General features: G+C 40.9%; 1 protein-coding gene across 1 annotated transcript in view; it reads left to right on the top strand.

Annotated features, from left to right (window-relative positions):
* The first annotated feature begins 6,977 nt into the window (after positions 1–6,977).
* TIMD4 (T cell immunoglobulin and mucin domain containing 4) overlaps positions 6,978–14,022 on the top strand; it is a 30,370-nt gene continuing 23,325 nt past the window's right edge. The window contains exons 1-2 of the mRNA XM_081035771.1: positions 6,978–7,081; positions 11,901–12,242. Coding sequence (XP_080891897.1) covers positions 7,024–7,081; positions 11,901–12,242 — 400 coding nt within the window. The 5' untranslated portion in view covers positions 6,978–7,023. The remainder of the gene's footprint in view (positions 7,082–11,900; positions 12,243–14,022) is intronic.

Raw genomic sequence — 14,022 nt, 5'->3', positions numbered from 1 at the left:
GAGTAAGTGATACCTTGGAGGTTCCTGAGAGGTGTCGATTCCACACTATGTGGACCCTTGTCATGAGTCCCCTCCTCCTTGGGACAATAGGAGTGAACCTCTGTCCCTGTCCTCAAATAAGCTCTAACTAATATACTAGACAATAGGAGCTATATTTTGAGTTCAGTTTTTTTTTTAACATCTTTCAATCTCTTTTTCTTTGTATGCATAGTGTAAAAGATAATACTTCTTTTACAGGTTTGTTGCTAGGATTATATGTGAAAAATACCACAGTGCTTAGCACATAGCCATAGCTTAGTGACTATTAATTCCTTTCCATTTCACTCACAACTAGGTCCGTATGGAGGTAGAATGGACTACTTGGAAGGAAGTCCACAAGCAGAAGCTTGACTACATATGTAAAGCTTTGGATGGATGGGCCAATTAGTGATCTTTTACTTGCCCTTCTTTTCCAAGACTCACGATTCTTCATGTTTCTGATTGAACCACCTTCTCCAAGTAAACGAGTCTATTTTCTTTGCCTTGTATAAATCCCACAAGGGAATAGGTCAAAATGAATAGTCATACCTAAGGCATATGCCCAGCCTATTCACATGCCAGACGGGATTCACATAGATTGAAGAAGGGTTAGTTTCACAAAGAATGGCATGTTGAACAGGCAATGAGATTTCCACTATAAGAGGTCATTCTATCTTTTGTGTTCCTCTAACACAACTTGAATATCAACTATTTGAATAATAACTAATATTTGTTAGGTATTCACTGTTTGACTGGTGCTGTGCTAAATGCTTTCCGTGGTCCCCATCTCATTTAGTGCTCTCAGCAATTCAAGATGTAGGTAATATTACCTCCATATTATAGAGGGGTAATTGAGCACAGAGAGGTTAAGTAAATTGTTCATAACCACACAGCTGGTATGTGGTCAAGATACAGTGTCATTTCCCATTCCACAGGAAATAACAGAAAATAAGGAAGGTAATGCAAGGGTTATAGAATGAGAGGAAGCTTGCTGAATAGACACACCCATGATTGACAAAAAGCTAGAGAAGCTACACTTCTACCCACCCACCCCCGCAAAAAAAAAAAAAAAGCCAAATCAGAAAATAGCCCCATTCCCTGGTCAATCATTTCCTGACCTCAAGAGAATATACAGTCATGGACTGCCCAAGTTGGAGATTTAGAGATTTTAGATTTAGTTAGTTCTAGACACCATGTTAATAAAAACACTCCTGATTGTGAAATTCTTTCTTTTCTAGATTTTACTTTCAGCCTCAATAATCATCCACAAAAGACGGGTTCCTCTTGGCCTTGGGGCAGTGCCCATATGCCTTCCAGTGGACAATGCCCTTTGTGATCTGACCCTGGTCTGTGTTCCAACCCCTCACGTGACATTTCCACTTCTTCCCTCTTGATCTGAGGTCCAGCCGTAGTGAAATTCACACACACACACACACACACACACACACGCACACACACACACCCCAATCACAATCCTTGGGTCACTTCTTGGTCTCATTGTTGGCCTACACATGGCCCTGTTTTATTTTATTCTATTCATTTACTTTTTTTTTTTTTTTGAGAACATTTAAGTTCTACATCTACTTTTGGATACTGTAATGAATACCTGTAAAGGGGAAATTCTTCCATTAGTCTAAACCCCCCTGCTGTTATCACCACTGAACTTTTACATGCTCTTCATTCTGCTTGAAATTCTTTCCACCGCACCCCAACCCTCTCCAATGTCCATTAGGTCTATACTTGCAAAGTGTCCTTGACCCTCATCTTCTACCTTCAAGACTGGGCTAGGAATCTTTTCCCAACACTCCCATCGTGTTCTGTCTTTTCTCTGTCACACCTTATCACAACATGGTATATTATCTGTTAATTTGTTTTGTTCCCACCAGGAGGCATTAGCTTGTGAACTTAATGAGAACAAGAATGGCTGGTCTAATATTGCAGTCTCAGTGCTTAGCAGGGTCTGGCACATAGTGTGAGCTCAGTAAGTAGTTCGGGGGTTAGCGAACTTTTTCTGTTAAGACTATATGGCATCTCTGCATTTATTCAACTCTGTCATCGTGATGTGAAAGCAGCCACAGACAATAGGTAAACACCTGGTCGTGGCTGTGATGCAATAAAACTTTATGTATGGCCTTATGGGCCATAGGTTGCTGACCCGTGCTATCATTGATGAAGAAATGAACTAATGAAAATGAATGAGTGGGATTACATTTAATCCCATTAACCAGAAAGATGTGCTGGTTACCACAAAGAGCTCTGTATCAGAAAACCTGGATTCTATTTTCTTCCTATTACTTAACAGTCTTTTATCTATGGTCTCATCTTTAAAATGGGGCCTGCTAATAATACCTCCTGTTTAAAGATTTGAAACTTCAGTTCCTTAAGGGTGGGATCTATTCCTTATTTGCCTTTTTTTCCCAGAGCCTAGAAGAGTTCTCACATGCTTACTGTGTTTCCCCGGAAATAAGACCTAGCCAGACAATCAGCTCTAATGCATCTTTTGGAGCAAAAATTAATATAAGACCCGGTCTTATAGTAAAATAAGACTGGGTCTTATATTGTATCATATCATATCATATCATATCATATCATATCATATCATATCATATTATACCAGGTCTTATTTTACTATAAGACTGGGTCTATAATATAATATAATGTAATGTAATGTAATGTAATGTAATAAAATAAAATAATATAATATAATATCGGGTCTTATATTAATTTTTGCTCCAAAAGATGCATTAGAGCTGATTGTCTGATTAGGTCTTATTTTCCGGGAAACACGGTAGAGTATAGCAGATTGATAAGCACTTGCTGAATGATTGAAAGGTCAGGGTGAAGCTGGAGTTTGCTGAAGCAGGTAGGTGGACCAGATAATAGTTGTAAACTCTTAGGACTGAAAAAATTTTAGTCATCCACCTGAATTACCACTATGTAGAGGTCCTTCTAGGTTTACGAACTTGGGGTGTTTTGATTCCAAATGACAGAAAAGTCAACACAATTTGGCTTAAGCCAGAAAGAGAATTTATCGGCACATTGATGTGCCTTGTTTCAGAGGCTCAACCATGTGAAAGACCCAGGATTCTCTGTTTCTCTACTTGCCTTCTACCTGACAGTTTCTTTTATCAGGCAAGCTTTCCCCATTGGTGGCACAATGACTAACATTGGATTCAGGTCACAGACCAGTGGAAAATAGAGAGGGCCCCTACCTCTCCAAAGTCCCAGTAAATGTGCCAAGACTGTGAATCCCTCACTTTGTCTCACTTGTCCATCCTGGAGCCAAACACTATGGCTGTGAATGAAATAACACCACCTGAGAGTGAGAGAGGACTGGCTCTCCAAAGGCAAACCCCGCTATGCAAAAAAAGAAGGTGGCAAAAACATGAAATAGCTAGAGCTGCTATGGACCCTCTCTCAAGAACGATATGATTTAATACAGTAATACAAATAGAGTAGCCAATAATATTAGGATGTTTGTGAATTCTATGCAACCTAACTTACGAAGAGAAGAAAAATGAACTTCGTTTCTTTTTCCAATGTACAACCCCTTCCAGATACCAAAGTACTATTAACATTTGCATTTCTAAAATGAAAGGAGGTGCATTTAAAAAATAAACTCTATTTTAGAACAGCTTTAGATTTACAGAAAGATTATGAAGATCCTACAGAGAGTTCTCATACATCCCACATCTAGATTTTCCTATTGTTAACATCTTACATTAGTATGGCATATTTGTTACAATTAATGAACTGATATTGATACGTTATTATTAACCAAAGTCCAAAGATTTCCTTAATTTTCACCTAATGGCCTTTTTCTCTTCCAGGATCCTATCCTAGATACCACATTACGTGTTAGCTGTAATGTCTCCTTAAGTTCCTCTTGGCTGTAACAGTTTTTCAGACGTTCCTTGTTTATGATGACCTTGACAGTTTTGAGATGTATTTAGCAGAGATTTTGTGAAATGTCCCTCCAATTGGTCATGTCTGATGTTTTTCTCATGTTTCTACTGGGGTTGTATTTCTTGAAAGGAAGACCACAGAGGTGATGTGCCATTGCCATTTATCATATCAAAGGTACACACTATGAACATGACGTAACTTATCTCTGTTGATGTTGACCTTGATCACCTGCCTGAGATAGTGATTGGAAGTTCTCTCCACTGTAAAGTTAGCCTTCCCTCCCTCTCCATACTGTGTTTCATGGAAGGACTTCGCCGTGTCCAGCCCACACTTAAGGAGAGGTAGATGGGCTTCACCTGTTTGAGACAAAAGTATCTACGTAGACTATTTAGAACTCTCTGGACAGAAGATTTGTCTCTTTTTCCTCACTTATTTATTGATTCAATTGTTTATTTACATGAGATATTTATTTGATACTTTGGGTTATAATTTAGTACTACTCATTTGTTGCTCAGATTGTTTCAGCTTTGGTCATTGGGACCTCTTTCAGTTGTCTCCTCCTGTGTCCCTTTAACAATCCCATTATTGTGGGGTTTTTTGTTTATTTGTTTGTTTCTTTTGGTGGGGGGACACTTCCATACTTTCTAGCACAAGAATGCTCCAGACTTATTTAAAATATTTCCCGTTCAGTCCTAGAATCAGCATTTCTCCAAGAAGCCCTAATTCCTTCTCCTGGAGAGTGGTATTTAGCAACTCAATATGTACATTTTGAAAAATAAAATTACTTTAAAAGGTTTATAACTGAAAAAAAAAAACACACAGTCAATTCCTTTCCATAAAATTTAAACTTTTTGGATTTCTTTCTCCTGTTTTTTCTTTTCCTTCATATTACTAATAATGTTTTGATACTGGTATTGTTTGCTTGATCAGTGTGAGACATTATCTATTGAACTCTTGTAAGGGTTAATAGGGTTTGGCTTTCTTGCACCCCACCCAACTTCCTCTCTTCCTATCTTTCCAATGTAGTCATATCACAATTTTGTGTTATACCAGTAGCCAGAGTTTACATTATTATGACTGTATAACTATCTTTTTCATATTGAAAAAATGTACTATAATAACATGTTCTTATATAATATTTTATCTTTCTTGGTTATAATAATTGCCTCATTTTTTCCTTTTCTTAATTTCCCATGTCCATCAAAATTTAACTCAAATATTCCAACCTGTCAAAGACCTTTCAAATCTATTTTCAAAATACCTAAATGCATGAAATAATCTATTCATTACACTACCACCACCACCACAAAACTTATTCCTCTGTCCTTCTGCTCCGTCGTGTTTTGGTTGTTATGGTAACTAGTTTCCAAAGATGCGTCACCTTCAAAGACCCTTCCCAAGCCTGTTGGAATGAACATTTTTGAGAAATGCAGATACTATGTAAGAATTCATCTACTTTGAGACTGCTGTACTGTAATATTGTAAGGAAGCACAAGATGCCATGTGGAAAGACCATATGGAGAGAGAGATGGTTGCCTGTCCAGCCCCCAGCTCTCATCTTAATCAACTTTCTAGATATGTGAGTGAAAAAGTCATCTTGGACGTTGTCTTTGTATCTATTTCAGGTTGAAGACTTTCCCCAAATGTCTGGTGATCCTTGGTTGTCTATTTAAATTTAAAGTGAAACACTAAAAACTAGTTAGGACTGATGCAATGCTTGACTAAGGCACATGCACTGGTGACATTGTCGAAGGGTGATTGGGTGCTATTGGTGGGGGACACTGCAATATCAATATCTGTAAGTATTTTATTAGGGCCATTCAGTTTATCCAGAGATTAAATCTCCTAGTTTCCTAGGAATGGCATTCCACAGTTCAGCAGGTATTCACTGGGAAGATTTCCCCTGAATCTCTCTAGCTTCACTCCTTCTCCATTTTCTGGCTTCTCTGACTCCAGAGCCTCACCCCATATTTGCATTTTCACCATTTCCTTCATTATGAGCAATGCTGAATGTTTGAAGCTTGTTTGACTGGTTACAATCAAATGAGGATTTTTAAAAAAAAACCACACGTAGAACATTGGTGCATCCTTAAAGTCCCTCTTTGGGGTTGGGTTGGAACTGGCCACTGGTATTGGTGTGATTGCTGCATTACTCTAAGGGTTACAGGTCCAAGGAAAGTACAGTGATTAAACGCATGGGCTTTGGGATCAGGAAGTCTTGTGCTTGAGCCCTGTTTCTACAACCCTTTAGCTGCAACTATCATTTATTTAACTCTCTTAAGCCTCCATTTCCTCATCTGTTAAATGTGAAAAATAACATTATCTACTTCTTAGGGTTGTAAGAATTAAATAATGTATTGGTATCATATAGCAGAGTGCCTGGCATATAATTAAGCACTCAGTGCCTAGTAATGATGGTACAAATCTATTTTAAAAAAACACATCTGGTTGGTGAGCATTGATTTGGTGCCTCCTCTAACTGGTTCTGTGTTCCTGGATAAATCATTGACTCCATAGAGTTGACTCCAGAAGGGCTGTAAGTAGCATTTAGTTCAAGCTCTGTAATCTGGTTCATAAATTATTTTTACTGCTTTTCCTCATCCAGTGGCTTCCCTAACCAGTGATGCGTTGGCCTCAAACCTTGGCCTCGTTTTTTAACGGCCATGGTATGCTTCCTCTACGGAACCTCTTCTTTCCTTGCCCAGGAAACTTTCCTCTGGCCCCTATGAGAAGTCCATGTGTAAACAACTACTACTGGGGAGAGTTGCATTTTAGTACAAGCTGCACAGCAGCCAGGAGGACTGCAGCTTATGCCCAGGTACATGCTTGGAAGCTCACACACATGTAGGAAATCCCCCAAAGGCAGGGACAAAGGAGCACGTGTACGCCCCCGCCATCACTCCACCCATTTGCACACACACACACTAGTGTTCAGGAGAAAAGTGCTCATACATCCCAGATTGCTGGATGGGGGAAGGGAAGATTTTGTGACAAAAAGAGAAATGAAACCAAAATGTCCCAGCCCGTCAGCACTAACTGGAGTATAAGAGAGGGACTTTGGGAAGACAGACAGACTCCTGGGGTCTGGCAACAGCCAAAATGTCCAAAGGGCCTCTCATTCTCTGTCTGCTGATTGAGCTATGGCGGCTTTATCTGAGTAAGTGTCTGAACCCTCCCATGCAGGTGTCCCTGTGATGGATTTCCATGACTGATCAGGCCTCAGTAAAGCAGAAGCCCATTTCATTCCTGCATTCCCCCCCCCCCACCCCCCACCCAGGGTTTCTTCTTTGGAGGGTCTTTTTCCTTTCTGTTACATTGGGTTTATCCAAAGACTGGTTTGGGGGTTTTAGGATGGGACAATTTGTGTTCATGTCAGAAATGGCAATTTAAGAAGAAACACTGAAATAAGGGATCAGATGAAATGGGGAAAAGAAAAATGTCTTACGCAGCCAGAGCCAGGGGAATTTGTTCTGGTAAGAGCTCTTATTATAATTCTTATTTTTCTCTTTCTTTTCTCTTCCTTTTTCCCCAGGAATTTTTGTTTGCTTTTTGTTTTGTTTTATTTTGCTGGGTTGAGGCTTCAAGGTGCGGTTTCTTTCTGCATGTTATTTCCAGGTGTTGGACTACGCCGATGTAACCCTTGGTTTGGGCCAGTTGAGACCTTTACATCCTGTTGGTATAGAGCTGAATGCTTGCGGCTGAGATGCAGTTGTGTCTCGGTCACTAGCTGTTGATGTTGACCACGTCTAAATTGCTTTGGTTCTTCCATGTATGAAATAAGGGACCTGGATAAGACCAGGTTTAACAGTCCAGGATTCTAGGACTACACAATATCTAATATCCCTTGCAGTTGTAAAAGTCTATAGTTATTTGGGCAAGAATCTTTCAAATGTGCTGCATGAGGAAATACCTACATTCCAAGGAAAACAACAGTGTTCTCCTTTACCTCTCAAACCTTGATCATGCTGTCCTTTCTGTCTTTCTTTCCTCTCTGACTCCAGGCATCCGCAGGTCTCCTCCTAAGTCAGGCTTTTCCTGAGCATTCAGACTGGTGTAAGTGTTTCTGCTATGGCTTCTTGTCCTCCTTGGGGTTCCTTGGTGACATCAGAGAACTTGTCACCCTAGAGTAACTGCTCACTGAACTGTTCCTTGCCCCAGATACTCTGTAGCAGTTAATGGAATGAAAGCAGTCCCTGTCACTTTCTTTATCAATTTTTTTTAAATTATTAAGTTAATTGGGGTGACATTGGTTAATAACATATAAGTTTCAAGTGTACATTTCTATAATACCTCATCTGTGTCGTGCATTGTGTGCTCATCGCCCAAAGTCTAGTCGCCTTCCATCGCCATATACTCATAATTGACCCTCTTTAACCTCTTCATTCTCCCCCCACCCCTTTTCCCCACCATCCTGTTACGTGAGTTTGTTTCTTTTGTTAGTTCGTTTGTTGCTTTCTGTTCTTTATCCCCCAAGTGAGTGAAATAGTAGGGTTCTTGTGCTTTTCCATGTGACTTATTTCGTTTAGCATGATACTCTCAAGATTCATCCATGTTGTTGCAAATGGAAGTATTTCATCCTTTCTTATGGCTGAGTAGTGTTCCATGGTATACATGTACCCCATCTTCTTTACCCAATCATCCACTGAAGGACACTTAGGTTCTTTACCAATGTTTGTAATGGTCTTTATCTTGTCCTGGGAACTTGAGGTGTGGAGGGTTTCGTTATGCTGAAAAATGCTGGAGTCCAAGTCCACATTCCCTGCTATTGGCCAGACCCTGATTGAGCTGTTGGTTGAGCTAGGGTGGCTTTTCCAACCCTACCTGAAGGAGTCAGCACCTAGCGATCTGTTTGTTTTCCACGTGTGCCTTTTCAAAAATGATCTATTTAGAAGAGAGTCACTGAGGATCAATTAGAGCTGCGTATGCTCTTAAAAGATGCCTAATTGAACCCTTCATTCTGTAGATGGTGAAACTGAGAGCTGGACTGGGGAAAGGCCTTTCTTAAGACCATCAGCTGGAGAAAGAACCAAGCTGGCACCAGAACCTAGGTTGTGTCCACCATGCTGGGTAATTCCCGAAAAGGGGAATTGATTTGATACCAACAATTCCTTTGTGCCAGGGTGCTCCTTTAACTGGAAGGAAGAGTTTCTTGTCATGTTTTTAAATTCTGTCGTGTGTGGTTACTTGTACTAATACTTTATTAATTCCATATGGCATTTGATATTTATCTCATGAAAAACTTAGAAATGCTTTTTGAGGTGAGTGGTTATCAATCCCCCTTTCTCTTACGATGATAATGAAGTCACAATCATTGTGGCTTTCCTCCAAGAACACAAAAGCAGTCACTGACAGAATGAGGTTTCCAATGTAAGCCGAATGGGTGTTTTTCTGCCACACCAAATTGCCTGCTTCCTTTTTTAACATGAATTTTTAATCAGATGAGTAATACAGAAACACAGAAACACCCTTGGTGATAAAAATCACAATGTTATAAAGCTAAAATCCCTCTTGACGATTACTCCCAACCCCCACCCTTTTCCAGTGATCACGGAGATGACTGACACAATCAATTGGGTATATATCCCACCAGATGCTTTTCTATGCATTTACCTTCCTATGTCTTTGCCCACCAACAAAATGCAAATTGTTTTATCAAATGGTTTTATATTTTATGTGTTGCTTTGAAATTTGCCCTTTTCATACATTAATAAGGCTTGGAGTTTTCATGCCAATTGATACACCTTTAATTCTAATAATCTACCCATGATGCCAAGGAATTAATAAGCCATAGTTTTGCCACACCCATATACGCATTGTTCATTCCATTTACACGTGTATGAGGGCTGCAGTAAACATTTAAAAATAGGTTTTCTTGTGCACATGTGTTTTTCTAGGGTAAATGAAATGAAATCGCTAAAGCTTAGCTAGCACACATGCGTGTTGACTATTAATAGAAACTGCCAAATTGCCACAATGTGGCTACCAATTCCTACCCCACATCACTACAGTTTATTCCAACTGTTCTTTTCCTTAGGTTCTGTCTGGCCAACACTTGATATTATCAGCATTCTAATTTTTTTCCAGTTAAATAGGTGAAATTTGCTGGCCACTAACATTTCCTCACAGAATTGCCTGCTCTGCCCTTTTCCAGTTTTTCTGTTGACTTTTCTTATTGAGTAGTAGGATGCCTCCTTCTATACTACTGTTTCTCTGAAAATAAGACCGGGTCTTATGTTAATTTTTGCTCCAAAAGACGTATTAGGGCTTATGTTCGGGGGGTGTCATCCTGAAAAAATCATGCTAGGGCTTATTTTTCGCTTAGGTCTTATTTTTAGGGAAACACGGTATGATACTTAAGAAAACAAACTGATGACTCTCCCATAGAAATAATTCTGCATATTTTTTAAATTAATTTTTCCAAGTATTCATAGGAACAAGCTCGTATTTTAGAAGTTAGGCGGTTTAGGTCATGTGTTCAGTGTTGCTAACATAGTTGAGGGTAATGACAATGAATTTCTCATCTTTTCTCCTGGTTTCATGGTGGACAAAATGGACGTCCACCGCATTTTATGATCTATGAAACATTTCCACTGTGGCAAAATGAAGAGACTGTGAGTTCAGGGAAGGTTCCAGGGTGATCTGAATTTGGAATGACCTTCATCATCAAAGCCAACTGTGAAAAACCCAGGAAGCACATCCTTTTGCTCACTCTCTGAGCGTCTCTTAAGGTTCATCCTCAGCTTCTCCTAGAGAGGGATACCTGGACGTTCCTGACACTAGTCAGGGAGGAATAGGCGACTGCGGACCATATCTTCCACAACTTAGCTAAATGGGCCAACAAAGTTAGTGAATGGAGAGTCTAACCGGGTGGGGATACCATGAGGAAAACACTAAGCAGGTATCTAGGTACTCAAGAGGAAGGAAGCTGGATATAGTTCTGATGATCCAGAGCTTCAGCCTGCCTGGCTCTCCCTTCAATAGCATTTTTTTTCTTTTTAAGAACAATCACTGAGGTTCAGTTAAACCAGTGGACTTAATATTTGCAGTAGTGAAAATGTTTCGCAGATTCTCAGAGATGGATGTAATCTTAGAAGAGCTCGTCCAGTGTTCCTCAAACACAGGGTGAGTAGCCAATGACATCAGAATGGCCTGAAGAACTCGGTTATGTCCACTTCCCTGGGCTTTGGTCTCAGAGATTCTGACTCCGGGTTGGTCAATAAAATATCTATGTTTAACAGTCTCCCCAGGTTGTGCTGATGAGTGGACAAAGTTGGGAAATATGGATACTTCATTTTAGAAATGGTGATACCTTCCATCTCAACCTCAAGCATTTTTATGTGTCATAGCTGCTGTTCTATATAATTCCTGTGGTCTCTTTCAGTTCTAACATTAAAAAGAAATCTTCAAACCCCACCTGACTATCTACTGTCTAACGACAAAAAAAATGGTCCAGAGTAAATTAATTTCTATATCTAGTACCAAAAGGAGAGAAGGACAATGGCATATGGTAGTCCGACTGCCTATCTTCCTGCCATAGCACTCTCTGGGTGGAAGACAGAGGGAGACCCATCTGAAGCATTCGAGTTAGTAGCACATGATCACATCGGTAGAGTGATGTTTTGGGACCTGTTTGTACGAGTTCGTGGAATTGAGTCAAAGGGTCAGGATTATTCCTTGGAGAGTTTATTGGCTTATTGACTGGTCCTCAAGATGAGAGTTTTAAAACCAGCACAAAGGTCTTGCTGTGCAAATGAGTTTAGAAACTCAGGTGGGTCAGCTGTCTTCACTTGGGAGATGGAAAGATGTGGTGTTAGGAGCTCAGCTGGGGCAAAGCGCACATCAGAATTTAGACTAAAGAAACATACACACTACAACTCTCTTCATCTTCCTGGAAGCAGCTATGTGCACAATCACCGTGTAGCATAACTGAGAGATGTTAGTACCACACAACCTCGTTTTCTCATCCTTCCTCACAGCTCCAGCTGCATCAGAGACTGTCGTGACAGGGTTTTTGGGTCAGTCGGTGACTTTGCCCTGCGTGTACTCATCGTGGTCTAGTGGCAGCAATAGCATGTGCTGGGGTAAAGGCTCGTGTCCCAAGTCCAAATGCAACGAGGAGCTTCTCCACACCGATGGGACAAAGGTGCTCTCGAAGAAGTCCTCCAAATATGCACTTCAGGGGATTATTGGGAGAGGCGATGTGTCCTTGACCATCTTCAGCACCATTACAGGCGACGAAAGTGTGTACTGCTGCCGCATAGAGGTGCCGGGCTGGTTCAATGATGTGAAGAATAACATTCGGCTGAAGCTAATAAAAGGTGAGCACGTGAAGGGGCTGGTGTCTATGGAAGGAGAGTCAGCGGTTAACGTAGGCGATGGATTCAGTGGGTGGTGTTGGAGAGGCCTTAGCTCCTTAGGCAATGAGTGGGCAGGTGAACTCTAGAAGGTGTTCCTCTGACTAGAGGAGCCACGGTGGGAAGCAAATGCCCTTGGGGCCCAAGAAGGCCCCAGAAGTGAGTGAGTGAGCGTGGTGTGTGTGTGGGGGGGAGGGAATTGCAGGGACAATCTACAGGAGGCAGCTGCTGCTTATCTAGGGGATTGTTGCCTTGCAGAAATTCCGCCCAGTGTTTTCAGATCTGGCAGTTTTTATATGAGCTACACTGCTTTTTGCATGGTGGCAAATTGTGGGGACAGAACCAGGAGGGCAGTTTCCAGGCTCTCGGCCTCACGTGGAAAGGTGCTGGCTCAGGTAGTAGATGGTCATGAGCTGTGGCTAGTTGGCTGTCAGTTGTAACCAGTGAGCCATTGGCCACTAATATAACTGCTGTGGCTACGCTAGCAGAAAATAGGGGTGAGCAAGAAGAGGGGGGCTGGGATAGCAAGAGCGGATTGTCGATTGCAGAGAGGCAGATGCCGCCAGTGAGAATATAGTGCTATGACTCTCCTATCTATGGCTCTGAGGGTGTTCCTTTTTGGCCTTACCATATCCTGCGTTCTTATGTGGGGAGTGGGAGCAGAGACCTCGCCTGACACCCTGCATGACACAAATATTTCAAAATTTAGAAAAACATATACTATGTAAACTAAAGCGTGTCCATGTGTCAGCTTCAGCCCGAAGGCCAGTAGTTTGCAACTTCCGGCAGCAGGGAAAGGATGTGGGGTTTGGAGACACAGCCATTTTCAGGTGTTCTTTCCTTCTGTTACTATCTGTTGCTTTTGGTAAAATTTGGAATGTGGTGGAACTCATAAAGATTTGAACTGCATGAAGGGCAATACTCTACGGGGTCATTTCTAAGTCCACTTGAAACTAAGTGTCTTTCTGATCCACTAGAGTTAATGGAAATTTGGCATATTTGAAAGGGTGGTATCTGTAGAATAAGTGTGGCTAATGAACCCAAATTCAAATGTTTAGGGGTTGAGCAGTGCTGGTATGAACCCATCTTTAATATCTGAAAGACTACCTTGTTACCCTACGTTGCATACTTTGGGCCTAGTTCTTTTTGTTTTTTTTTTCTTTTTTTTTAGATTTTAATTTGGTTTTATCGTGGAAAGAATACCTAATGTGAATCTACCACCTTAAATTTTCAAGTGTACAATACCTTACTGATAACTGTAGGTACAAGGTTATGCAGCAGATCTCTAGTTTATTCATCTTACTTGACTAAAATTTTACGTTGGGGCTCACTTTTGATGCAGTCGTCCGTTTACTCCTCGATTTTTTTTGGAACACCTACTATGTGATCGACATTGTGGTAGGTAACAGATTTGTACCAGAAAACAAAATAAATACAGATTTTCCCTCCCGGAGCTTACCATCTAGTGGGAAAAGCAGACATTAAACAATAATCATCAAATAACTGTGTAATTAGGAAGTACAATGAATGCTGTGAAAGTCAAGTAGGATGGTGTGAAAGTATTATTACAGACTGCAGATGACCTCCATGCAGAAGCGTCCTTTTAGCTGAGGAGTCAACCTGATGGAGACAGAGACTGGGAAGCAGTAGGTACGAAGTCCCTCCAGCCAGAAGGTCACTAACATGTGCAAAGAACTGAAGGAAAGGCTGGGGACAATGAGAAGAGTAGAGTGAAGATGTGAGA

Source organism: Rhinolophus hipposideros (assembly GCF_964194185.1).
Source record: "Rhinolophus hipposideros genome assembly, chromosome: 23".
NCBI classification, from domain to species: Eukaryota; Metazoa; Chordata; class Mammalia; order Chiroptera; family Rhinolophidae; genus Rhinolophus; species Rhinolophus hipposideros.
The sequence above is the reverse complement of the archived record's forward strand: the minus strand, read 5'-3'. Positions and strand labels throughout refer to the sequence as shown.